Source organism: Malus domestica, chromosome 07 (assembly GCF_042453785.1).
Source record: "Malus domestica chromosome 07, GDT2T_hap1".
Taxonomy (NCBI): Eukaryota; Viridiplantae; Streptophyta; class Magnoliopsida; order Rosales; family Rosaceae; genus Malus; species Malus domestica.
The window spans coordinates 31,572,856-31,599,016 of NC_091667.1; the positions used below are offsets into that span (position 1 = coordinate 31,572,856).

General features: G+C 38.5%; 4 protein-coding genes, 3 long non-coding RNA genes and 1 pseudogene across 8 annotated transcripts; 4 read left to right on the plus strand and 4 right to left on the minus strand.

Moving 5' to 3' along the window:
• The first annotated feature begins 472 nt into the window (after positions 1-472).
• LOC103420757 (uncharacterized) lies at positions 473-3,749 on the plus strand. Its single transcript, XM_008358793.4, has 8 exons — positions 473-1,033; positions 1,347-1,486; positions 1,598-1,697; positions 1,811-1,909; positions 2,046-2,393; positions 2,728-2,820; positions 2,908-3,114; positions 3,286-3,749. The coding sequence occupies exons 1-8, from the start codon at positions 698-700 to the stop codon at positions 3,544-3,546; spliced, it is 1,584 nt and encodes a 527-aa protein (XP_008357015.3). The 5' UTR covers positions 473-697; the 3' UTR covers positions 3,547-3,749.
• A 791-nt stretch (positions 3,750-4,540) lies between these two features.
• LOC139197600 (uncharacterized) lies at positions 4,541-7,319 on the minus strand. The gene is made up of 3 exons (XR_011583121.1): positions 6,940-7,319; positions 5,645-6,850; positions 4,541-5,316 (listed from the first exon to the last, which is right to left on the minus strand). It is a non-coding gene; the product is annotated as an uncharacterized lncRNA (long non-coding RNA).
• LOC103440060 (ankyrin repeat-containing protein BDA1) lies at positions 4,562-6,413 on the plus strand. The gene is made up of 2 exons (XM_029106007.2): positions 4,562-5,335; positions 5,566-6,413. The coding sequence occupies exons 1-2, from the start codon at positions 4,763-4,765 to the stop codon at positions 6,271-6,273; spliced, it is 1,281 nt and encodes a 426-aa protein (XP_028961840.1). The 5' UTR covers positions 4,562-4,762; the 3' UTR covers positions 6,274-6,413.
• Positions 7,320-10,159: 2,840 nt separating the features above from the next.
• On the minus strand, positions 10,160-11,157 carry LOC114826141 (uncharacterized). Its single transcript, XR_003775020.2, has 2 exons — positions 10,623-11,157; positions 10,160-10,503 (listed from the first exon to the last, which is right to left on the minus strand). It is a non-coding gene; the product is annotated as an uncharacterized lncRNA (long non-coding RNA).
• A 1,061-nt stretch (positions 11,158-12,218) lies between these two features.
• LOC139197601 (uncharacterized) lies at positions 12,219-13,447 on the plus strand. Its single transcript, XR_011583122.1, has 2 exons — positions 12,219-12,421; positions 13,215-13,447. It is a non-coding gene; the product is annotated as an uncharacterized lncRNA (long non-coding RNA).
• Positions 13,448-14,792: 1,345 nt separating this feature from the next.
• LOC103420760 (ATP-dependent DNA helicase SRS2-like protein At4g25120) lies at positions 14,793-22,593 on the minus strand. 2 transcript variants are annotated; one of them, XR_011583123.1, is made up of 28 exons: positions 22,312-22,586; positions 21,603-22,209; positions 21,324-21,487; positions 21,022-21,220; positions 20,802-20,858; positions 20,613-20,718; positions 20,394-20,527; positions 20,195-20,269; positions 19,925-20,050; positions 19,701-19,832; positions 19,528-19,611; positions 19,126-19,239; positions 18,845-18,945; positions 18,640-18,706; positions 18,209-18,259; positions 17,973-18,050; positions 17,576-17,785; positions 17,402-17,440; positions 17,108-17,186; positions 16,910-16,996; positions 16,783-16,839; positions 16,448-16,653; positions 16,259-16,352; positions 16,013-16,063; positions 15,783-15,845; positions 15,501-15,560; positions 15,163-15,225; positions 14,793-15,055 (listed from the first exon to the last, which is right to left on the minus strand). XR_011583123.1 is itself a non-coding variant. In XM_029106029.2 (28 exons), the coding sequence occupies exons 1-28, from the start codon at positions 22,464-22,466 to the stop codon at positions 14,966-14,968; spliced, it is 3,342 nt and encodes a 1,113-aa protein (XP_028961862.1). In that variant the 5' UTR covers positions 22,467-22,593; the 3' UTR covers positions 14,793-14,965. The 2 variants fall into 2 exon arrangements, 1 of the variants encoding a protein (XP_028961862.1); XM_029106029.2 differs by having other exon boundaries at positions 17,115-17,186; positions 22,312-22,593.
• An 88-nt stretch (positions 22,594-22,681) lies between these two features.
• LOC103406723 (uncharacterized) lies at positions 22,682-24,703 on the plus strand. The gene is made up of 6 exons (XM_008345715.4): positions 22,682-22,885; positions 22,984-23,076; positions 23,165-23,414; positions 23,541-23,637; positions 24,244-24,309; positions 24,446-24,703. Exons 1-6 carry the CDS (start codon positions 22,723-22,725, stop codon positions 24,641-24,643), a joined length of 867 nt encoding a protein of 288 aa, XP_008343937.2. The 5' UTR covers positions 22,682-22,722; the 3' UTR covers positions 24,644-24,703.
• Positions 24,704-24,921: 218 nt separating this feature from the next.
• LOC103411306 (protein ORANGE, chloroplastic-like) overlaps positions 24,922-26,161 on the minus strand; it is a 71,544-nt pseudogene continuing 70,304 nt past the window's right edge.

Genomic DNA, 26,161 nt, shown 5'->3' on the forward strand with positions numbered 1-26,161 from the left:
CAAATGTTTGAATACACCCCTACCCAGTTTTCTGTATAAAAATATGTTGACTCACCCAGAACCTGCCCCGACCTGCAAGTCCATGGTCCGTTTGCGCCCTTATTACATTGCACTAGGACTCTAATTAATAAAAAGGATTGAGATTCTTTAAAATGATTGAGATATTTTACGATCTCACATTCCGCAGTCTATAGATTAAGAAATTTGGGTCGTAAGATTTAAATTAAACAATTCAAATTTCTCGATCCGTGTAAGGTGAGCCAATAAAATAAATTAACGTAGACCGTAAAATTTAAATTGAATGTTCCAAAATTTATCGTTTCGTAAACTTCGAAGTGTGAGATCCATATTGCTTCTCAATCTAATAAAAAGGAGGGAAACGATCAGATAACACGAGAGATTTTTCAATTTCACTAGTTATATAAAAACACGTGATGTAGTTACGATTACAATGAAAAATTTATCGGATGACACCAATAAAACCCGCCATGACGATCCGGATAACCCCTTTTCCCGACTTTATGACATCTTTTTCGAAAATACCAAATCGAATCGACACCATTTCCAATATAAAATGATAACTGTAAACGCTCCAAACCAAATCGAATCCTCCTCCCTCTTCTCTCCTCCACCGCCGCGTCTGCGTCCTCGCAGATGCTAAACCCCCTAAACCCAACCTCTCCTCTCCGCCACCGCAATGTCGTCCTCTCTCCCCAAACCCCCTTCTTCCTCTCCCCCCTCTCCGCCTCCCCTAGACAGCTCCGATGCCGAGCGACGCCTCCGCGAGGCCGAGGACCGCCTCCGCGATGCCATCGAGGAGCTCCAGCGCCGCCAGCGCTCCGCCGCCGCCACTGGATCTCAGCACCACCCGCCTTGCGACCACGCCGCCGACGAGTCCTGCGTCGCCCACGCCATTGGTAATCTCTGCCAGAGCTTTCTCTTGTCGTATGGCGTTCGAGTCGGAATTGGCATCCTTCTTCGCGCTTTTAAGCTCGCGCGCCGGCAGTCCTACTCTTCTCTCCTCGATCTTAAGGTATGGACTGGTATAATCAGTAAAAAGACTGTGTTTTCGATTGATGATCTGAAGAATTGGAGAAATTATACGATTGAAATGATAAATTGCTCAATTAGTGATTGTGAATTTGAATTTCTCTTGCAAATTTGAGAGAGATATAGGATACTTGTGAAGAATCGAAATTGGAAGCTTTTTTTTATGCCTCTAGGGTTTTATCATTCACAAAATCGATACTTTCAACAAAATGTTGTTATCCAGCGGCTGTTGAACTTTTCTAGATTGTTAAAATGGGCAATGAATTGAATTTTTCTTCGCTTTTATTGCTTTGCAGCAACTTGTCTCGGAAAAAGATCTCATTGTAAGAGAAGAAGCGTGCCGGATCGGTTTATTTTTTGGTGGCTTTAGTGGTTCATATCATGCTCTTAGATGTTTGTTGAGAAAATTGAGAAAGAAAGAGACACCAATGAATGCGTGAGTTTTCTTCTGTGTCTGTGTGTATGTATGTGTTTGTGTATATGATTTGAAATGTTTTGAAGCAGTCATTCCATATATATGACTTTGTTTTGGGGGATGATGGATCAGAATTTTAGCAGGTTCAGTTGCTGGTTTGTCTATTTTAGCATTGAATGACTCAAACCGAAGGCGCACACTTTCTCTGTACTTACTGGCCAGGCTAGGCCAGGTAAATGAATGCATATTGTAATTGTATATTTATAGCTGTTCTTCAATAGTATGTGAAATGATTGGGTTTTTGTCGGTGGTTCTAACCTTTTGACCTTTCTTTTCTTTCATCAGTGTGCTTATAATTCTGCGAAGTCTAAGAATAAGTTTCACTTTTGGGGAAGCCATTGGAAGCATGGCGATTCATTACTTTTCTCTCTTGCATGTGCGCAGGTAGCACCTCTCTTTGTTTATTTGTTTTGCTAGTAATTTGTCACCTTTCCCAAAACTTTTCAAATCTTTCTTGTTTTCTTTCTGCTTCTCCCTCCTTGTTGTCCAAAATTCTAATTATTTGAAAATTATGTTTTAGGTTATGTATGCCTTTGTAATGCGGCCTGAGAGCTTGCCAAAGTCTTATCAAGAATTTATTCAGAAGACGGGGCCAGTTTCCCAACCTGTATACAAGGCTGTAAGGGATTGCTGTAGAGGCCACCCTGTGGATATTGCCTCTCTATCTGATTATTTGTTTGAGAGAACAAAATCCAACTCTATACGGTTGGAAGAGTATCCATCCATATTTCCTTGTTCGGTTATTCATCCAGACACGAATTCTTGTTTAGCTCATAATGCACGGGCAACATCAGCTACATTTAGGAAAACATTTCCGCTTTACTTTTCTTTGACGTTTGTACCATTTGTTGTTCTCCGCCTACAGAAGGTAAATTCTTCAAACTCAGCCTTTTATTTTTCATTTTTCACTAGGATAACCCTTCTTTAGCAATGATTGTCTGAAGTGCTGCATTTACCTATTAGTTGCGCTGACCACGATAGTGGATTTATTGCCATCCATGCACATTTGCCTTCAAAAGGCAATGTGATGTTCCATTCTATAAGCTACTTTGCAACTATCTTAAGCTAAGTTCTAACTTTTTAGGAATAGGAGTCTTTTTTGTCATGATACTGTTATATTCATTAGGAGCTAAAAATATATGCTATATTCGAAAATTCCAAGGAAAATCTTGAGACAAATTTTTAATTTTTCTTTCATTTAGTTCATGGAGGCCCCTTCTCGCACATTTTTAATTGCTCTTAAAGATGCTGTTCGCTCAACATCATTTTTGTCCGCATTTGTTGGAATCTTTCAGGTACTGTACTCCTCTGCTTCAGTAATCAGTATTTCCTACTTGTATAATATGTTGGCTACATTCTTAATGTTTCTTTCTTTGTGTTAGGGTGTCATATGTTTACATAGAAAAGTTGCTTCAAAAGACCACAAGCTTGTATATTGGTTTGCAGGTGCAATATCTGCTCTTTCAGTTTTACTGGAGAAAAAGCCTAGACGTGGTGAACTGGCTCTTTATGTTCTTCCACGAGCTGGAGATTCTTTGTGGTATATCTTAGTAAACCGCCACCTTCTTCCAGATATTAAGAACGCAGAGGTACTGTTTTTCTACCATGTCACTTATCCCTAAACTGTGATCATTGAGAAGGAAATCTATTCAGCATTCTATACTTGAATCCTTTTTTCGTTCTCGTTGGATTTGATTGAACAGTTGGCAATTTTATACTATTTAAAAAGTGCATTAATTTACGTTTTTGAATTGTCACAGGTGTTCTTGTTCAGTTTGTGCATGGGAGGAATCATGTACTACTTGGAACATGAGCCAGACACAATGGCTCCACTCCTCAGGGGTCTGATCCGTCGGTTCCTTGCTAGCAGAATAAGCAACCCTGTGTCCTCGTCTAGTAGGAATCCTTCCTACACATACTTGCAAAATCTTGAAGCCATGAAGAAACCGAAGCCCTTGGAGAGTCGTGGTGCTGAATCACCTTCCGAAAAGTATAATCTCGAATCAATACCAGGGCTCTGAAGATTGAGGCGCGTGCAGACCTCCCGACACCCGAATTTTTCCGTGGAGTTTCACTAAACTTTATATATCCAGACTGAACGTTTCGTTCGCTAATAAAAGAAAGATGATTTTTTGTTTAAAATTGAAGTTGTGCATTGATGTACTTGAATCTTGAAGAAAAAGAGTGATAATGGAAGGCAGTTGCCAAATTTTATTTAGCAGCAGATACATTTCGAAGTTGTTTCCAATTTCTAACCTTTTGAGAGATTTTTTTTAATGTGCCCCCAACACTGGACGGTACGATATACAAGTAGATGAAAGTTTTTTTTTTATAATTGTCTCTTCACTTGTACATTACATATGACGTATATGCTTGTGTTCCTGATGCTCTGAAGATCTCTCCGTTTCCCCTTGTGTATATAACTCAATTACAATTAGGGTTATGATATTTGAGGATTCTGTCCAGATTCTCTTTGTGAGGATCCCTCCGTTGGATTCTTCATAAGAATAATGTTAGGGACATTAAATTTTTACACCAAATTTGCAAACCAAATGATGTGTCATCAATAAAAAACAAATACGTTAATTGACAATTAATAATTCAATCATCTACAACCACATTATTTGGTTTACGTATTTGGTTAAAAAAAATAGTCTACCTACCTCTTTAACTCTCCGTCACCTTATATTTTTGGCATAATGTTTTATAATGTTATCTCGAGAACTATCCCAAAAATATTTAGTGGTGGAGAATTCATAAAAAGTTCCACTTTTGTGAGAATTTTCTTGGTATTTCTCATTTGTATATATGAAATCACTCTAATTTTGAGATGAGGAGCGTCAGCGAGATTCTCTTGCCATGGCAATTCCAGCCGGATTGATTGTTAAGTTTAATTAATTATAATCATTACTTTCAAGTCACTCTGTATGGTAAAATGTTTATTTTGTTAGAAGTTAGCGGGAAGAAGCAACCTACCCGCGACAGTGCCAATAAAGACAAACCAAAGGAAAGCGGTGGGGTGAACACTCGACCCAAAGTTCTACGCACCTTGCCAAAAAAGCGATAAATCGTAGTGAAGACAAGTGGAAGGAAGGTGGTGGGAAGGTGGAAGAAACAGTGAGATTCTCTCGCCATCGCAAGTCCACCTTTGTATGCTATCTATGTTTATTCTCTTACATAAATGAACTCAAGGGGAATCAATTCTTACAAGGAGCTTAACATAATCTGCACCAGTTGATGGATTCGAGGCTGTCTGAGGCTTCTAAAACAGGAGACATCCAGCTCTTGCACCAGTCGATGGCAGAGAATCCACTTCTGCTCCATAACCTTGCCCTAACTTCCATCGAGAACCCGCTACATGTCGCTTCGCTTGCCGGACATGTCGAATTTGTTCAGGAGATCGTGAAGTTGAGACCAGCATTTGTGCATGAAATGAACCACGATGGGTTCAGCCCCATGCACATCGCGGCAGCCAACGGGTATTTGGAGGTTGTAAGGGAGCTGCTGAGAGTTGACCCGAGACTCTGCCGGATGAAAGGAAGAGACCAATGGACTCCTCTTCATTATGCTGCTGCTAGAGGGAGGGGTGATGTCGTCGGAGAGATGGTTTTGGCTTGCCCGGAAAGTCTCGAAGACGTGACTCTGCATGAGGAGACTTCGTTGCACCTTGCTGTTAATAACTGCCAGTTTGAAGCAGTTAAAATTTTGGTTGAGTTGGTCATGGAACTGAGGAAGGACAACGTTTTGAATATGAAGGACAAATATGGCAATTCAGTTCTTCACGTAGCAACCTGGAAGAAACAACACCAGGTTAGTACACTATGATCAACTAATTTTCATTTGAATTTTTTTTTTGTTCTTTTGTTTTACAAGTCGATATTTTAGACTACTCTAAATGGATAGGGTGATTCTGGGTACAAGAGGGCGGAGCAGTGTGTCCGTCTCGTAACATTCAATTTCGAATTCCTATACCTGAGTAGTTTAAAATATTGTTTTGCCAAAAAACAAAATATGGATTAAAAAGCTCATAATCTTCACAGGTGGTGGAATGGATAGTTGGCAATAGAACAACTCCAAGTGCATTGGAAGTAAACATTGTAAACCAGAGTGGTCTAACACCTCTTGATCTGCTACTAATCTTCACGAGTGAAGCTGGCGATAGGGAAATTGAAGAGATCCTTCGTGGTGCCGGAGCTTCGAGAGCAAAAGACATACACCATACTCCCTCTAATTGTCCCATGGAAACAAATACCCTTCAGCTGCAGCAGCCAAACGACCCGACGGAATACTTCAAGTTCAAAAAGGGGAGAAAATCTGACGAAGATCCAAGCCCGGTGCTGCTAGTTGTCGCTGTACTAGTGGCCACCACCACCTTTCAAGCCGGACTCAGCCCTCCGAACGGCGGTTTGCACTACACCACTGGATCAAACAAGAATGGGACTGGCTGTGGGAGCAATGGTTTAGTAGTTCTCTATATGTTTTTCAACACGATTGGATTTTCGGTTTCGCTTATCATGATCGACTTCCTCACGCGCAACTTCCCTCTGCTGTTTAAGCTTCGATTTTGTATGGTGATGATGTACGGCACGTACACCGTTGCAGTTATCAGCACTGCACCGAAAAGCATGCTGCTCTGCATCACTTCGTCAACTCCATTATTTGTAGTGATTTTACAGTTGTGCTGTTGTATTAATTTGAAGGTGCCTTGGCAAAACCTAATAGGCTCTTTGGCTCCCTTACGCAGTTAGTTATTTTCAGGCCTGCCATTGCTAGCTAGACAGGTTGTTTATAGGTCATTTGCTTGCCCCACAAGTAAATTGTGCCTCTTATCAAAAGATTGTTCTATGGAGGGTTTAAATCTATATTAGGTTCTTTTCGATGCCTTGAAGATAAGAACTTTATATTTTTCTTGCATTGAATGCCAAAACAATGAACACAAACTGATCAGAAACGATCGAAGCCAGTTTGAAATCTTTGTTGCAAAAGAGAAAAGAAAAAAAAGAAGTAAAAACAGAAAGTAAAGCACTAGAAATAATAGTAAAAGCTGAAGGTAAACTGCTTGTAAATACTCGTGACGTGTTAACCAAAATGACATAAATTGCAGGAAAGGTAATAACTCGAAAGTAGGGCTGGTTTGGTATGAGATACCGAATCAAAAGTGGCATATCAAATTCCGAACCAAAAATTTTCGGGACGAAAATCTCATGACCGATCCCGAACCGAAATTTCAGGATTCCCGAAATATTTTCGGTATTTCGGAATTTCCCCAAACTAAAATTGCATCAAAATCCAAATCATCTAGATTGAAATTGAAATCATCTGAACCTGCATTACAAATCCAAATTGAAATCAAAGACATAGTGATAGTGAATCAGTGAAGATTTATGGTGGAGAGATAGAGTGAAGAGAGAGACCTACGTCTTCCTCCTGACCCGAGCCCCCAATTTGAAACCCTAACCTTAATTTGAAATCCCAAACACACAAAGAATCACTCGAGAGAATCGGAAGTGGGGATGAAGTCGTGAGGTGTGGTGGTGGCCGGAGTGGAGACAGTTTGTCGGAGTGAGATTGTTAGACTGTGGGTGGCTACTGAGCTTTGAATCCGAGAAAGAGAAAGGAGTCTGAGACTAAGTGAAGGCAGATGAGAAAGGCAAAATGAAATGAGAGAGAGTGAGTATGATGTCGACTCAGTTTTGGATTGAGTGGAAGGAAGGGTGGTTTCTGGGTTGCAGAGAGAAAGAGAGACAATAGAGAGAGAAGAGATGGAAAATAAGTGAGAGATAAAGGGTTAGGTGGTTTATGGGTTGCAGAGAGAGATGACTGATGAGACAGAAAATAAAAGAGAGAGAGAGACAGACAGAGTTCTGTCTAGAAAACAAGCACCCGTGACCAGAGATGGGCAAAATATCCATGGGTTTGGGTAACCGCGGTTACCCGTCCATTTAAAGTTCACGGTTACGATTATAGGTGACTGTTTAGATGAATAAACGGTTATGGGTATAACCGTTTATCCTTGAAATTTAAATGGACGGTTATGGGTATTATCCGCGGTTATAACAGGTATCCATCAGTTATGGGTATTACCCGCGGTTATACAGGTATCTATTTACCGATTTAATTTAATATATGTAAAAATTAAAAAAAAATTATCGCAAGTGTTCGAAATTCTTAAATAAAAAAGGACTTGATAGCGTAAATGTTTTTTTCCAAATTTACCCATAACTGAACCTACAATTACTCAAGGACTTTGAACACACAGACACACATACATTCACAAAACAACAAAAATAAAGTAATTAAAAACAAAAGTAACTAATAGTGGTGGGTGTGGAAAACGAGGCAACACCAAAAGCCCCATATGCGACAGAAAAAGGCAAAGACAGCGAACGGGCTTGGTTAGGTTCTGTCAGAGGTAAATTGAAAAAAAAATATTTACCGTTAGTTGGGCTTTTAATTCAGTCCATGAGTTTTTTTTTTTTAATATGGCTTTTAATACATCAAAACATTTACTGTTAGGTTATACGGTTATACAGGTATTACCCGCGGTTATAACGAGTCGATGATATTTTGTCATTGAATATGTTCGAAGTGTTTAGTTTTGGAATATTTTGAAGCTTTAAATAATCTAGTATTCAAGATAATGACTACTTTTTGTTTTTAGAAGCTTTACTTTGTAATCATATGGATTAGAATTAAAGACTTGCTTGGGTGTAGCAGAAAAATATCATTCGTAAACTATTATTTCAATTTATTGAAATTGTATGAAGACTTAAATGATTAAAATAAGAAAATGCATGCTAAAATGTACTTATAAAGGTGTTTAATTGTCAAAAAACGAAAATTATGACAAATTTTTCTTTTGTAATTTTCAGGTTGTTAAAAAAAACATGTAAAAGGGTGAAAAAGAGGTAAATGGGTAAAAAAAAGGATAAACGGGTTCAAAAAAGGGTAAATGGTTATGGTTAAATGGGTACACGGTTATGGGTATAAATAACCGTTTATAAACGGTTATGGTTATGAGTATAACCATTTATGCAATTACCCAACGGGTAAATGGTTATGTGGATATGAAACGGTTATGGGTAAATAACCACGGTTACCCCCGTCATAACCGTTCCACATCCCTATCCGTGACCCATCCATCCTACTTTTGTCAACACCACACCACACCACACTTTCGTGATTGTAATTATATAATAATAATCATTACACATTCCAACACCACACATTGACACACACACACACACATACACACACATATATATATGTATGTATGTATGTTACATTAGTAAAGTTTGGTTCAAGAATACCGAACTATTCAAAGTGTGAGACCAAATCCCATACCAAAAAATTCGAGATCGGTTTGGTTTCGGTACCAAAATTTTCGGGATTTTTGGTTTGATATTTTTTCAGTTTGGTTTCGGTATGGTTTGGGATTTTTAGTATTTTTTTCCAGCCCTACTTGAAAGTAAATGATAAATACAAGTGATCGGGCATAGTTTCAACCTATTCGGGCAAGTTTGGATGCCAAGCAAGCAAAGTCTTGGAAGTACAAGACATGTTTTGAGAAGTAAACTTTAATGCAAGAAATCGATACTACAAACGAAGTATCAGATTTATAAATACAGAATAATGTTTAAACTACAAAGGGAGTATGTGAAGAGTAGGTTGCAAAGCTTTTTTTTATGTTGAGTTGAGTGTCATTTTTTCAACATTTCTATTGCCTTTATAGAACCGCCCTTTTCTTCTAGAGTAAGCCTTTCCTCCTCAGCTCATTCTCTCTGGTGCAAGTAGCTGATACAATATGTTGTCAAAGGATGAGTTCCCACTTGGATACTTGAGCTTTTGATCCCCTTGAAACATATCATCGTTGGTGCATTCATCATAGAAGCTCCAGCTTCGTACTATCATAAACACCGTACATTTGCAATGGGGATGTGCTATCCACACACCCCTTGATAATTTCTGTCCGTTGATCTTCTTCAATTCATCCGATGCGACGGTCGAAAATTAAAAAGGTATGTGAGAAGTAAAATATGGTGTATGAATATCATACCCCTTTGCAATGTATTACGAAATTTTCCTTTCTTCTTTTGCTTTTTCTGATAAAAAAATTAAGGTTGAACAAATCAGACTTTGTGGTTCAAAAATCTAATGGAATCTTTGAGAGAAGGGTGGGATTCTTAACTTTGGGTTAACATAGAGTTGACGAAAATGTTAATTTTAGGCTTGAATCATAACGAGCTTCACCACAAGGGTTTAAATTCAATTTTTTTCACCACGGGAGTAATCTTCTGATTATCCTATCACCACGGGGACCATTAATCCAATTTAGCCACTAAATTATATTGCATCAACTGAACGAATATTTATTTTTATTGACGAATATAGATATAACCGTTAACCGATGGAGAATCCGTTATTCGGTGGGTATGGTTATGGATAATTAACGATGATTAATTTACGGTTATGGATAGAGTTAATTTTTATGGTTATTGGGATATAAATAGTATTTCCGTCCTCAAACCGAACTGTTGTCATCCCTAGCACTACCACATGTCTGTTTGATCCTTATATTTGTTTATGAGAAAAGTTAAGGAGACTTTCTCAAAGTGGGACTCTCCATAAACACTCTTTGCTACCTCATGTTTTTGATATGATACTTTATAATGTTGGCACGAAAATTGTGCCAAAAACATTTAATGAACGAGAATCCATAGATAGTTGCACTTATGAAAGAGTCTCCCTAACCATGGAAGAAAATGCCGATAATATCGGCGAAATATCGCCGATATTATCGGTTTTTCGGGTGATGGATATTCTAAGTGGTATCCGAATGGTTTTCGGCCAAATATCGCGATATTTTGGAAATATCGGCGAATTGTTTTTGAGTTTGGTGCAATCGGACTCCGAGGCGACGTCGGAGAAGAACGCCGGAGACGGTGTGCCTATTCCCGGGCCGATTTTGTCCCAAAAACCTTGCAAAAACACGAATTTTAACATCAATTTCACATATAAACTTCAGATTTCACGCATGCATAAACGATTCAACATATGTGAAGTCGGTTTAGGGTTTAGGGTTTCAATGGAATCTCACCTGACGAAGACGAAGACGAACCAGATGACTGAACGTGATCCTTGCTCAGCGGCGCACCGCCAGAGACGACTGAGCCAACTCCGACTTCGCCAGAGCCACGATCAACGGCGAAAGGAGAAGAGAGATCAAGAGATCTGTGTGTGCGTGTGTGTGTGTGTGTTTGGGAGAAAAGAGATCGGAGAAGGGAGAAGAGAGATCGGAGAATGGAGAAGAGAGATCTCCGATCTGTGTGTGTGTGTGTGTGTGTGTGTTTGGGAGAAGAGAGATCTCTGATCTCTGTAGATGGAGGGTGTGTGCGTGTGTGTGTGTGTGGAATGAGGGAGAAGTATGTGTGTGTTATCCGAGAGAAAGAAAAAAATACATTGAGGGTGTGTATGTGTGTGTGTTTGTGGCACACGGTTTGACACATGGTTTTGTATAAAACCATGGTTTTGTGTGTGTGTGTATATGGTTATGTGTGTGTGTGTGTTATCCGAGAGAGTTTTGGCACATGGTTTTGTATAAAACCATGGTTTTGTGTGTGTGTGTGTGTATGGTTATGTGTGTGTGTGTTATCCGAGAGAAAAAGAAAAAAACTTTGAGGATGTGTGTGTGTGGCACACGGTTTTGTATGAAAGAATTGGAAGTGACTTTGCTCAGAAGAACCAAATATTCTGTCAGAGAAGAACCAAAAAATCTGCTTACTTTATCTTCTTCTCCACGTGAAGACCAAATTCTGTCAGAGAAGAACCAAAAATGCAATGTATAAAGTGTAAAATATTGTACTAATTCATTATATATAAATGATTATGGTGTGTTTAGACTTCTTTCATTAATTACTACATATTTTCTACACTCACAATGTTTGTCAGCTCACTATATAATCAACTTGATAATGTTAAATTAATCATGCAATGCATTTCCTTCCAATTTTTTGTGATAAACTAATAGATAATTGACTAAATAAACATCATGCAAAGTTTCAATAAAAATTTCCAAGTTTTTCTTACAATTTCCGTGGTTTCCATGTAATTTTTATCGATATCGATATTATCCCGATATTTCCATCGATATTTCCGTGTTTTCGGATTACCGATATTTCCGATATTACCGATATTTTCTTCCTTGTCCCTAACATATCTCATTTGTATATATGAAGGGTAATGCTAGAGAGACTAAATTTGGATACAAAACTTGCAAACTAAATGATGTGTCACCAATAAAATGAGCACGTTTATCAACGCTTAAGTAATAAACTAATCATCAATTTCCACGTCCTTAGTTTCTAAAATTTTATCTCCAAATTTAGTGTTCTAGCATTATCTTGAATGAAATCACTCTAATTTTGAGATTGGGAGTGTCAGCAAGATTCTCCCGCCGTCGCAGTTCCAGCAGAATTGATTGGCAATTAACATGAATTGATTGAGTACCATTAACTTTATTTGCTTAGTGCAAAGGGTTTGTCGGTTTATCTTAAAAGTAGATAGTATAAAAGCTCTTTCCCTCTCTTGTAATAACTAACTTTGGTAAGAATTCAGATATAGCAAATACTACAGAGCTCTATAGCTTTCTTCTTGGCAAAGCTTCTTCGTTACAACTTCTGCATCTATTTCATGATTTCAGTCTACAGTGTTTAATACTGTATACTATGTTTATTTTATTACACAAATCGAAAGAAATTAACGAGCAGAAGTAACCCAATAGCAACAGTGCCTATAAAAGTAAACCAAAAGAAAAGGTGGTGTAACAACGTTTTGAATATGAAGGACAAAAATGGCAATTCAGTTCTTCACGTAGCAACCTGGAAGAAACAACACCAGGTTAGTTCACTATGATCAATTAGGTTTCATTAGATTTTTTTTTTTGTTTTGTTTTAAAAGTCGATATTCTGAACTCCTCTAGTTAACGGATAGGGTGATTCAAACTTAGGTACAAGAGGGTAGAAATACTGTCTTGACCAACTAACCTAATTTGCACTTACGACCTTCCCTTCAAATTTGAAATAGAATGTATTCAAACCTAGAAATGTTGACATTTTAGCCAAAATAGTCTCTGAGATTGATATAACTCTTTATTTGGGTATTTAAATTTGTCCACCATCAACCTTTTTTTCTTTCTTTTAATAAACGATAATATCTCCAAAATGACAAAAATACTCTTTATTTAATAAACAATGAGCAAAAATGATTTGACAAAAAGTAAGGATATTTTTGTCAATTTATTCTTATTTAACCGTGATTTTTCACAGAATAACCAAAATGATTGATGGTGGACAAACTCAGAGACCAGTTCTTAGATTCTAAATCTCAATGACCAAAGTAAGGACTTGTATCAATCTCAGAGACTATTTTGAGTAAAAAGCCATTATTTTACTAATGACACCAATTTTATTAATCTAGAAAGAGGTGACTCACCAATTTGATCTGATCAAACCTAAAATGAAAAACAACGTAGTCATAGCACAAAAGAACTTATGAGGTAAACCAAATAGGTGGAGTAGTGTATCCGTCTCCTAACGCTTAATTTCGAATTCCTATATCTATATATTTGAGTAATCTAAAATATTGTTTTGCCAACAAAAAATATCGATTAAAAAGCTCATAATCTTCACAGGTAGTGGAATGGTTAGTTGGCAATGGAACAACTCCAAGTGCATTGGAAGTAAACACTGTAAACCAGAGTAGTCTAACACCTCTGGATCTGCTACTAATCTTCCCGAGTGAAGCCGGCGATAGGGAAATTGAAGAGATCCTTCGTGGTGCCGGAGCTTCGAGAGCACAAGATATAGGAGCTTCGAGAGCACAAGACATACAACATACTCCCTCTCATGGTCCCATGGAAACAAATACCCTTCAGCTGCAGCAGCCAAACAACCCGATGGAATACTTCAACTCGATGGGTTCTGACGACAATAATTTTTTTGCCCGCTTTGTGGGTACCAACTCGATGGGATTTTTCGTTTCACTTTACATGATCGGTGTCCTCACCAGCAATTTCCCTATGCAGTTGGTGCTTCTAATGTGTATTCACGCGATGTACGGCACGTACAACATTGCAGTTATCAGCATTGCACCGGCGAACCCGATGGTGTTTGTCTCTCTGTTGATTTGTGGTTTGCCATTTTTGCTTTCACTTGTAGTCCTATTTTGGCGGCTTATCAGGATCAGGCTTAGAGAACTGCATTAAGTGGTTCATTTATATTTGTACATAATAAGTCTATTTCCGGGATCAAATCATCGTTGCCGCATTCATCATAGAAGCTCCAGCTTCGTATCCTAGTCAGTCGTTACTATCTTAGGCCCCGTTTGGGGTTGCACTGCTTTTTTCAGCTTATTTTAAAAGTTTAGGTGTCTAATGCGTTTGGTAAATAACAAGAATCCCGCTTATTTTAAAACTTTCGGTCCCTGACAGCAATTCAGAGAAAAAAATATACCTACGTACTAACCCATCCCAAATATCCAGAATTGCTCCATCATCAATCTCCATTAACTATAGTTTGGGCGGTCAGTGGCGGGCATGAGATAAGGAGTGTTAGAAATTAGATCAGGTATTGTTCTTATCAATTTTGGCATTGGCTGCCAAAAATGCCAAAATTGTTTAAGTTTCTCTAAATGTGTGTGCTCACAAATATTTCTCAAACTCCAGACTTGCTACCTCCAATCTTGCGACTGCGTTTGAAATTACTTTTTAATTTCTGGAAAACAAATAAATATATGAAACGTTTTAGCATGTCTTTTTCGGTCATTGTACATGGTTACACTACTTTTGCAAAAATATTTATCAAATAACTTGACACTGCTTTTTATACTAACAGCACTTTGGTAAATCTAATTTACCAAACACTTACTGCTTTATTTCACGGTTAATTATACTCAAAGCACTGCAGAAGCAGTTTTTTTTTTTTTTTTTTTTTTTTTAAGCACAGCAATACCAAGCTGGCAATACGGTACATTTGCTATATATTACGAAATTTCGGGTGGGAAAACTTCTTATACGATGATGCGTAAAGAATTCAGTACAAAAACCGTAAAACAAAATTATTTGTACTACTATTTGATTTATGATGGTGTGTTTTTTTTTTTTTTTTTTTTTTTTGACGGAGATTTATGATGATGTTTATTCTATATGTCGACATCTTTGCCGGCAGCAATAGATACCGTCGTTTGATACTGCAAATTAAAACCCCGTGGATGCGCAAATTCGAGCCAACCTTATGTATTGTAGGGAGAAAGGAACAATGTTTTTGGTAGCACAAAAGTTCATAGTCTTCTAGTTGGAGTAATCTAATTAAGGCTTTAATATTGGTGCAGAAAGTTTTACCAAATGATCATCTTTCAGACATATATCACAATGGCGATCTTTGATCACAATGACTTGTACTGCTCGATCAAACGAGAAGCATGGAGGCGCGATGTAGGAGCCACGGTGCAGCCCAAACTTTGCAGATAAGAAATCTGGTAATTCACAACACGAGAAACGAATTACCGGGTCTCAACCATCCTAGATACCAATGTGCGCACAAGAAAAGGTGTAAGGTAATCAAATGCCGAGTCTTGCGTACCTGTTTCGGTGTTGGTTCGGATGAACCCATTGAGTTCTCAATCCGTAACTTCTGGAAATGCTCCTGAAAGCATAAATATATGTATGGATTAAAACCAATGACAAATGGACATAATTTACGGACAGTGCTTGAAGAAAATACAGATATAAACGCTTCGGTATTTCATTAACGCAAGTTCTAGATTTTGATGTATCAAATGTCCCACGTCGAGACCACGTTAAGGAAAATGGTTCTAGAAATTGGCTCAGAACTTGAATCATAAGTTCAGACAACGAAAAGCAATAGTTTGCTACCGAAAACAATCAAAGTATGGCAAAGTGAACCGTCTTAAACCTAACCTGTTTCTCCCTCATCAAATGAGCACGTTGATCTGCAGGTATTTTCTGCCATCTCAAAACCTGTTACAAAGAAATATAACGTTGATGTCGAGCTGGTTAGCATATTATACCAATTATGTGCGCAAACCTATTGAAATGAAGTAGATGTAGTTGCATATTACGACAGATGTTAACGAAGAAAACAGAAGGCTCGCCTGTTAGAGATGCTAAATCCAGTGATCCTTTTGTTTTTGGTTTCAGAAATTTTCAGAGCACAAATCGGAAAGTACCAAGAATACTTACATATTGGGCATAATGAAATGCATCTTCATCTTTCAAGCAAGATTTGAGTGAGCGCAAACCGTCCTGAGAGTTACATAGAGTCAATCAGTAATATAAAAACGTAGATGCATCACACCAAAACACAAGTATTCAAATTTCAAACACAGACAACTTCTGCACGTGGTGAGGCATGTTAAATGATAGGGGTAGAACAATTATTGAGTTGGAAGTTAAAGGACTAAATTTATGACCTTGTGCTTGTAGTTCTTGGCTCGTATGCGTTCATCTATTACAAAACCGACCTGTAAGGAGTAGTCAGAACAACAAGCGTCACCTTTCACATTGCCTCCAATTCAAAGTTAAAAGTCTAAAGGCAAACCAGTATGATTCTTATCTCTCAAACAAAACTGAAACTATACTCCGGTCTCAGACATAAATGAAATAAGTTCTACTGCCTCAACTGAGTACTGCTTTGACTATATATAAATCCAATTCACCTTGTCAAGTAATCTCTTAGGATCTTGAAATGCTTGTTTCTTAGCCCAGTCATTAAATAAGTGCGAGATAATCGATCTCTCCTCCACACCAAATCTGTTGCACAGTGACATAAGAATAAAGTTAGGCATGAATATGACAACCAAAAATGCTAATTGTAATAGTCTACCCATCACAATTGGAAGCAAAACCTCTTTAAGAAACCATTTCCATGGTTTTCCTCCCCAAATTCCATCAATTCTGCAGAAGCATCGTCAAATTTACTATGATGGAGATCATTTTGCACCATAACAACTCCAGAAGGTAGGAGGTTTGGTTTGGGATCATCTGTCGACGGAATAGTTTCTTTTGAAGTGTCATGATGCTTTGATTGTAAGCCTACTGTACTTACGTCAGCCTACAAAATAAAATTTTCATTCATCCACTACACTAGACTTAATATGATTCACAACACTTCAGATTCTTCATTATCTGTAAGTTTGACTAAACAGCAGAACAACTGAGAATAATGAACAGTACAACACACCTGGACTTCTCGTAGATGATTTGGAATTTCTTTGAGAAATCGTGAAGGTTGAAGCATCTGGAGTCACCTTCTCAGTCAGAGCAACAATAACAAATAAGGAGGACAGAAAATTCAAGCTAAAACACACCTGCCAACTGGAATCCATCGTAACGTAAAGAATGAAAAGCTTTTTTCGAGCACGAGTCATTGCAACATATAATAGGCGTCTTTCCTCCTAGGATTGGAGTGAGATTATTGAGTTATTGGCCAAAAGAAAAAAGAGTGGGATTAGGGTGTAAAACACTACAAAGCTCTGCATATAACTGAGAAATGTTGAACAATTTACCACACACCTCAATGGAGGTCCCATTTTCTTTTGCAACGCCATTGAATTCATGCAACAACGGGATCTCAGATTCATTTACCTGTGTTATTGGCATGAGCATTAAAGCAAGCTAAGATGATTTAAAGAGGTTGATATCTTCATGAATGTAGTAGAACAGAATACTAATTTCAAGCCATCAATTAGTTATAGCATTGGCATGTTTAATCCATAAATGTAATGACAGAACACATCAACTCTACACATAAATAAATAAACAACTAGAAAAATATTACAGCCACTTGTTAAGGCAGATACCTTAATTATGAAAACTATATCCCACTCTAAACCCTTTGACTGCAAGAGAATGAAAAAGAAAGACAGTAAGCCAAGAATGTTTTGTAGAACTCCAGAGGAAGTCCAATATGGAAATCATCGCAAGTATAGGAGTTAGCGAGGTTTGCATAAGAGGATATCAAAAAGATCCAGAACCTGATGAATAGTAGTCAAAGTGACAGAACTTTGGTTGTCATGTCTTCGGGAGCGAAAATTTTCATTCTCCCGCTCAGATATGTAGTCGATGAAAGCTTTGAGTAAATTAACGCAACCTTTTTCTTCTGCTATGACTTCTCTCTCCCCTTCTCCCGCAACAAAATGAGTTGATAAGAAATCAGATACGTCGTCTAGTAGGTACTGAAGAACCTGCAATGAGAATAATCGCACCACAACAAAAGGGTTGGACCAAGATTTAAGTCACAACAATGATTAACTAACTAAAATAGAGAAATTATTCATTTTAAGATTTTGTTGACTGAAAAAAGGGTTTTCCAAGTAGCAGGTCTTTTAAGCTTATTGTATAAATAACAATCATCACAAATGCCAAACTTACAGATCTCACGTCACTGTCTTCATTCAACAGTTTTCCTCCATCTACATCAACGACTGCACGTTGCTCAAGAAGGTACTTCTAAAAATTGAAAGTCAAACGATAAATTATTAAGAAACATTGAATATAAGCATGAAACAAAGAAAATGTAACGGAATGGTGATCCTCATCCTCAAAGATGATTAAAAGCAATTTGATTCAAAAATGACATATCAACTCTGGAGAAATGGAAGACAAACCTGTGGTACCATATTCGCAACTGAGGTTACAACAGCTGAAATCGATTGTTCCTGTGTGCATTGATAAGTAAGACTACCATAGAGATTCAAGTAAAGACAGGTATTCCACAGAACAACCCTTACCTCTTTGGAAACACAGATCTAACAAAAACTATAACATTTTGGATTAATATTGACTAATCAAGAATAATGCAAGGGAGCAAAAGAGATACTCTTCCTTCTAATAACAAGAAGGCATGAAAAGTATACAGAGTTCCAACAATTAGAGAACTTAAATCAAACTAAAAAAATCACCAAAGTAGACAGAATCTCACTTCGCCAAAAATTTGAAAATATATCCTTTTTATCCACTGAGATTCATAAACTACTACTACTACATCATGCCAATAAGCAATGCGTAAGAGGTGCTACAATTTACCAAATATATTTACCCTGAGAACAAGTTTTGAAATCATCTCTAGTGTTAACAGCACCTTGCGTCCTTGGGTAAGCTGAGTCCTAGTATCAAGTAAAGAGACCAATCAGTACATATCCAAAAGATCTTAAATGCTTGTAATACCAAATAAGAAAGAAACATGAGTATATCTTGAATTAACCACGCAAAAATGTAATGTTAAAGCATCTTGTCATACAGACCTCTTCAAGGTACCAGAAATTTTTGCACTAAAGATGTCACAAGCAGCTGATATGAAGCTGCATTTTCTGTGAGTTGAAATTTTGTCAATATAATCGATCACCTGAAGAGAGAGAGAGAGAGAGAGAGAGAGAGAGAGAGAGAGACAGTGATATCCAGAGATGTGAGCCTAGAGGCTGAGCGTGTAAAAAAGAAAATTAAATGGATAGCAAGAATATACAACTTTAATGCCGAAAAGAACATTAAATATGATGCTCATTCATCATTGCCCTTGAACATGTACCTTCTTCTTTTCCTCCTTCTCAAAAGGAAGTAGAGCCTTGAAGACTTGCCTATATGATCCATCATCACAACCAGGCAAAGTCGTTTTAATCATAGCAACAATGGCTCTAACTACCTGCCATAAGAAACATGCTACATGAACAAGATCAGAGTGTACCAGAAACCGTAATGTAGCAAAATCTTAGATAGAATAGCTGGCCAAAAGGGAATGGAAAAGCAAGCACAAAAAACAATGAAAAGGACCAGTGATGCCAAAATTCAGATGGAAAAGGTGAAAAGCTTATGTCTTTATAACTTAAGTTCTACGTAGCAAAAAAACCACCTTATGCACAACAATATTGGAAAAATTAGATACATATAACTGAGAAGATAGGTTTTCATAATCTGGACAAGTGCTAACTACCTTCTTCCTATAAACTGCCACTCCATGAACATTAAATGGTATTTTCCTTTCACGCAAGGCTGTCTGGAAGACTTTTCCTGATACCTGTAGTATAAAATACAAAAGAAAATGTGACCAAAATGTCTTATATGATTCACCTCATTCACATTAGCACTAGGGCAACTCAGCTTGACCTGCCTCCGGTAAAGGATTGCTATATTTCCATAGGAGCACCCAGCTTCTGACCGTTTAGATGCAGTCTCCAGGATCTTGTCGACAACAAAGGCGCATTGTGCATCCTCATTGTGACTTTCCTTGATAATTACCTACATTTTGCCGGTAAAACCAGTGTCACTAACTAAAAGGACTGGAAAATGACATCAAATTGTACTTGTTGGAGCAAGGAAGGATTAAGTACCTTAGACCCAGAAGAATTGTCGGTCTCAACATTCTTTGGTTGGCATCGCTTCTTATTGTTTTTTATAACAGAAGATGCAGCTTCCACAATATAGCGTGTGGACCGATAGTTTTTATTAAGCCTAATCTGAACCATAAAGTTATGTCAAATCCCACAGAACCCCATAAAATAAAACTTACTTTCCTGTAATTATACAATATATTTGTTCTATACTATGTACAATGAAAAAGACTGACATAAAATAACATAGCAGTCAAGTGCGAAGCGAACCTCTTTGTAATTTGAAAAATCTTTACGAAAAGAATCAAATCCAGAAATGTCCGCCCCATTGAAACTGAAAATGGACTGCAGCAGGATATATGTTATTTGATTTAGAACAGATAAGGGCTGGATTAGAATGAGCTGAGAGAGAGAGAGAGGGAGAGAGGGAGCAATAACATTGGATTTCCATAATAAATCAACAACATGCCTGATCATCATCACCAACAATGGTTATGTGGTTATGAGAGGCAAGAATCTGCAAAAGACTATATTGCATAGCACTTGTGTCTTGAAACTCGTCTATTACAATAGCTTTCCATGACTCCTGGCACTCCTTCAACACTAATTAAGAGAACACCATGTATCAACATTTAGCATTACTTGTAAAACTAGATAAATCAATTAAATATACTTATATGATAGAGACCTTCAGGAAAATCACTTAGCAGCTTCACGGAGCAGCTAATTAAGTCGTGGTAGTCCAAAGCGTTGCATGATTTCAAGATATCATTGTAATTCCTGAGAATTTCACCCTGATTCAGATTGAGAGCTAAAACTCATAAGCAATAGTTTCAGAGAACTGAAATAATATCTGAAATTCTAGTTCTGAGCTTACTCCTGTCACATCATCCATTCTTCGGCATTCAGCGGGAGTCTTTCCGGAAGCTTTTGCCTGAAACATAAATAAATTTATTGCCTAATGCCATATATTGTAAGACACAAGAACCCTTGTATTGGTCATTCTAGCTTGATTGTAGCTAATATTTTTTAAATCGAATGATTAGAGTTCTTAATCCACTATAATCTGAACACTAAATTTGGTATTCATGACTAACCTGTGTCACAAACTTCAGCCATTTCTTTGATGCATCCTTAAAATGATGTGGAGATGTTACGCCGTTAGACTCTTCCCCATCTATGGCAACATTAAGATTCGTTTTACTCTTTTCATCTTCTGATAACCGCACAGCTTCAATGATTGCTCTTCTCTGTTGCCCATGTCCATATATCAAAAATTCTGGTGTACGCTCGAGTCTAAAACACAAGCCAACATATCAACATAAACCAACATAACAGACTCAGCTATACCACCAAATGTATGCTGTTCAAAATTAAGGGAGGTGAATCAATAGCTTACTTCTCAGCATGTGATCGGCAAAGTTGCAATGAAAATGAATGAAATGTACTGATTGTTAGTAGTTTTGCCGTTGCTTTCCCAGTCACGGATCCAATTCGATCTCTCATCTCGGAAGCTGCGGCTGTAGTGAAAGTCATTGCTAGAATGTTCGACGCACTAATGCCCTAAGAACACACCAAAAAAAAAAAAAAAAAAAACGAATAAGATTTCGATCATAAACAAGAAATGTAGAGAAACAGTCAATTAAGAAAGAAAAGGTTAGAGGGAAAATGGCAACACCTCATTGAGCATCATTAGAACGCGCCCAACCATCGTTGAAGTCTTTCCACTTCCAGGGCCGGCAACAATCATCAAAGGTACTGAAATATCGCTGCAAGCTGCCTCCCGCTGCCTTTCGTTGAGAGAAAGCAAATACTTCGAATACTCATCCGGCATGTTAGGCAATCCATGGTTAACAGAATCTCTTTGGTTTTCACTACTCAAAGGCGGCGCTGATGCGGCACTAACATCACTACCACAACTCCCAATATCATCACGCTGAATGTCCACACTCGGTTTCTGCTCGATTAAAGCGTCAATTTCCTGCAAAATACTCTCATCGAAATCATCATCGCCGATAATTCCAGGCGCAGAGAAAGAACTGAATGAAGTCGGAAAATGCGGTTGTCTGATTGGAGTTATGAAAGAATCCGATTTTGACACGCTTGATTCAATCCGGCTAATGCTTAAGCTCCCGGAACACGAAGAACTGCCATATTCACCACGCGCTAAATTGTACCGGCTTGCGGAAATCGGAGGCGGTGTGTTCATCGGTAGCTCGGCAAGAGGAGTTCTTTGAACTCTATTGAGCTGAGCTGGTGTTTGGATTCCATTTCCGCCACAAATTCTGGAATTTGAAAAACACAATTGAATTGATTTAAATCAAGAAAACAGCCAAGCACCAAAAAAATAGTAAGAAGATGAAATCTTTGATTCCTGAACGACTTACTTGGTATGAGGGAGGTGATGATCAGGTGAAACGGCGTCGTTGCGGGGGCGTTTGCGATCAATGAGGGCCTTGGCGGCTCTGAAATTCCGAGAGATGCGGTTTCTTTGTTCCACCGTGAGCCCTCCACCGTACGCCTGAACGTTTTCCTTGGACATTGCTTCGAAGATTCCGACGGAAGATTCGGCCTGACGGCCTGACAAGGCAACCCTAGAAAGAAGAAGAAGGAGCGAAGAAGACCAAATGTGTCCGTTTTTCTTTTGGTTTTTTTCCCTCCTAATCGCGCTGTTCGAAATCCTTGGGCCTGGGCCTAGTGGGCCCAATTGTCAGGCCCATTATCTCCGGTCTTCTAGTTCTACTTCTTGCCCAAGTTAATAGCACAACGTACAGGTTCGCATTTTGCGCGAGGGGGAAATGGAGGCCCTGATTGCCTCGTACGGAGACTCGTCGTCGGGCTCAGACTCCGAGTCGCCGGCTCCACCTCCACCACCACCTCGGGAGCTCAACAACCCTCAAGAACCGACCCCTGCGCTGCCTGCACCTCCTCTGTCACTTCTCGACAGCCCCAATTCCTTCGGTAACCTCTGATTCCCATCAATTTTCTATCTTATAGCTTTCTGTTGTGATGGCTTTTTCCGAGTTGCCCACCAAGTGTTTGATGTTTTGCCTCTGAAGGATTTCTGGACTTCTCGGCAAGCGCCCAGCTGAGCAGAGTTAGGAACTTTCCTCACGTCGAAGGGAACTACGCAGTACATGTATACATCCCAGGTAATCAAAATTCTCGAAATTTTCAGCTCCATAAGCAAATGCGATCGCTTTGCACTTAGATTTTGCTTGTTTAATTGTGTGCTTCCAGTTTATATACCATCAGCATCAAGGAAAGAGATGGCCTTGTTTTTGAACAAGCTAGCTTCTCTGGTGCCTGGTTTCCATGCCGTTGACGTCGACGTCCCGCTTGACATTCTGCGTAAGGACGAGCATAAGCTTGAACAAGTTGCTTTAAGCAGAGAGTTCCATATAAGTCTCGGACGAACTGTTCCGATTCGGGTGCACCAGATTGATTCCTTGGTGACAATGCTGCGGCAGAAGCTTCAGATTCAGAGGCGGTATGGTTGCATTTACATTCTCTTGTGTGCATTGCGAATTTAGTTCTGTTATTTGACATAATTGTTTAAGCCTGCAAAGTTTTCGTCCATTTTTGGTTTTTAACACATTTTATTATTGTGGAACAGGTATTGGATTGATTTTAGCAAGTGGGAGGTTTTTGTTAACGATGATCAGACCCGGACCTTTGTGTCGATCGAAGTCATTGCTGCTGGGTTAGCTGAGGTATGATTGCTAGCTTTCTCTCTTGGTGCAATTCTAAATGTTTTCAGTTGTTATATGGGCTTAAGATTTAGTAAGTACTTGCCGAAAGTCATGGGATTTTGAAATATCAATATCTTGCTTGCTTATTAGCTTAGATTTTGGTCTTCAATGCATGATATACTCGTGGTTTTAACATGTGTTATCCTTGCGTAAATCATGTTCCTAATCCTGTCATGTGAGTTTAAGCCTATGAAACTTGGGGCACGTTTGGCGGGCCGGACAAGATTGGAATTGGTATTTCAGGCTAGTTAGGTTAGGATTGAACTGGATAGGTTAGATTTTTTGTCTAATGATTGGTGTAGACTGCCTCAACTAGACTAGGAACGGTGGGATTTAAAACGTGAAACAGATCGGCGACATCCCAACAATGACCCACCCAACAACTCTGCTCGTGACTTGCAACACCACTCGTACCCTCCACGCCCCTTGCGGCCCGTCAGACCACTCTGATATCCTGGAGGAGTGAAACGTGGTTACTAGAAGCGTACCTGTTTTCGTATTAATGCACGGTTGAATCAGCTTTCATTGTCTACAAGTCTGAAATATTTCAACTTCCATTGATTTCAGATAACAAAGCAGATTCAAGCTGTGAATGAGGTGTATAAGCTTCACAATCTTCCTGAATTTTACAAGGTTAGCTTTTTCGTGCTTTTCAAACTCGAAATTACTTACTGAATATATGACAATATATTGGAGCAAATGATTGTGCCTGAATGCTACTCATTGCTCAAAAAACTAAATCACTTCATGGGGGTGTTGGTGATCACAGGATCCGCGCCCTCACATCTCGGTAGCTTGGGCATTGGGTGACATCAGCAATTCCCTGAAGAAAGTGGTTGAAGAAGAAAGACGAAGATCTACCATCGGAGGATCGTTACAGAAATGTATTTTTACCAGTAAATTCAATGGTATCGAATGTAGGATTGGTAATAAAACACACAAAATATGTAAATTTTCTGAACAATAATGTAGCCATTTAACTATATTGTGAAATTCCGAGACTGTATCGCTGAGCATTGGATGAGAAGACATTTCTTCGTTGGTGTCGAACTTTATGCCGAAGGTATTGACTCAGGTATTGTCTCAGCCTCCTGTATTGTCTCAATTTCTCCAAACTTATGTGAATGCTAATAACAATTCCCTTGTTAACTGTTGAGATGAGTAACAAAACAGTTTTGATTCCGTGCATAAAGGCGATCTCTTGGAAGAAATTGATTCTTCAACAGAAAGATGTTTTAAAACAAATTTGAAGGGAAGAAAATATTTGAATCACATTCAGATGTCTGGTCAAATTCTTGAACAGTTGATATACACAGAAGTTCCTTGTTTATGTCATGACTTATGAGAGGATGTATGTATTGCATTTGCATCAAAAGAGAGAAAGAAGGTTCTAAGTGGAAGGGAACGACTAACGATGGTGTTGCGCTTCTAATCAAAGGGATCGATCCGAGGGTCGTGTTCACTTGCCATCGCCATTCCAGTGCAACGGCATGTAGGGCACATTACCTGCCACATTAAAGGCGCAATGTTAGATATACTTGCCATTTGGAAGTCACCCCTAAAAAATTTGCTACAAAATTATCTTAAACTTCATTTCCATGGCAATTTTTTTCTTCCGAAATGTCTTTCGCGTGCCCAACAAACACAAGTATCAGTCACCAAACATGTGAATCAGCTATTCCTCAATGTATACAATGAAACAAGAACATCTACGCGGCAGGCAACAAGACAAATTTAGTAAGCTATAAGCATTCAATGGACATAATTATACGTCTAACCTTTCCCGCTCCTGAGCAATTTGAACATCTTTCAGTCTTTGGCAGTGATAGGGGCTGGTTTCCACCATCAACTGTTGATACTGGTTCTGTAAGAACAAGGGTTCCAGTGCTGGAGCAACGAGCACAAGCAAGATATCCTGCACAAGTATTAAATACACCGGTTAGTTGACATATGAAACCAATCCGAACATCTCCATCGTATATATTTAAAGCTACAGTACATACAACTAAAAGTGAGAAACATAGGACGTTATCACACCAGTTCCAAGACAATATTTGCATCGTTTATGCTCCTGCAGTTTCACATTGTTTATTTCAACTACCATCAATGCTGAGATCACTCCAACTGCTCCTCCAGAGAACGACGCTACGATGGGATCAACTTGACTGCAGTTGGAAAGCATAGGAGATCAATAAACGAAACTGGTAACAAAACAGTATCAACATTATTTAGCTTCATGTCAAGATAGAGCCATACCTCAACTTCAACGGCAGATGCATATTTACTATAAAGTCTTTATATGATGTGCCTCCTGTTGAGCAAAAATAAATCACATGGGTTTTGCACATAAAGTTACAAACTTTCAAGGACTAATAAGCTGTCTGCAATCTCATACATTTCACAGTGCAAAGTAACAATCCAAAGTTTGGAACTTTAAATTTCCACCTTCTGTTAATTTCCTAGAGAGAAAAGAAGGGGGGGAGAG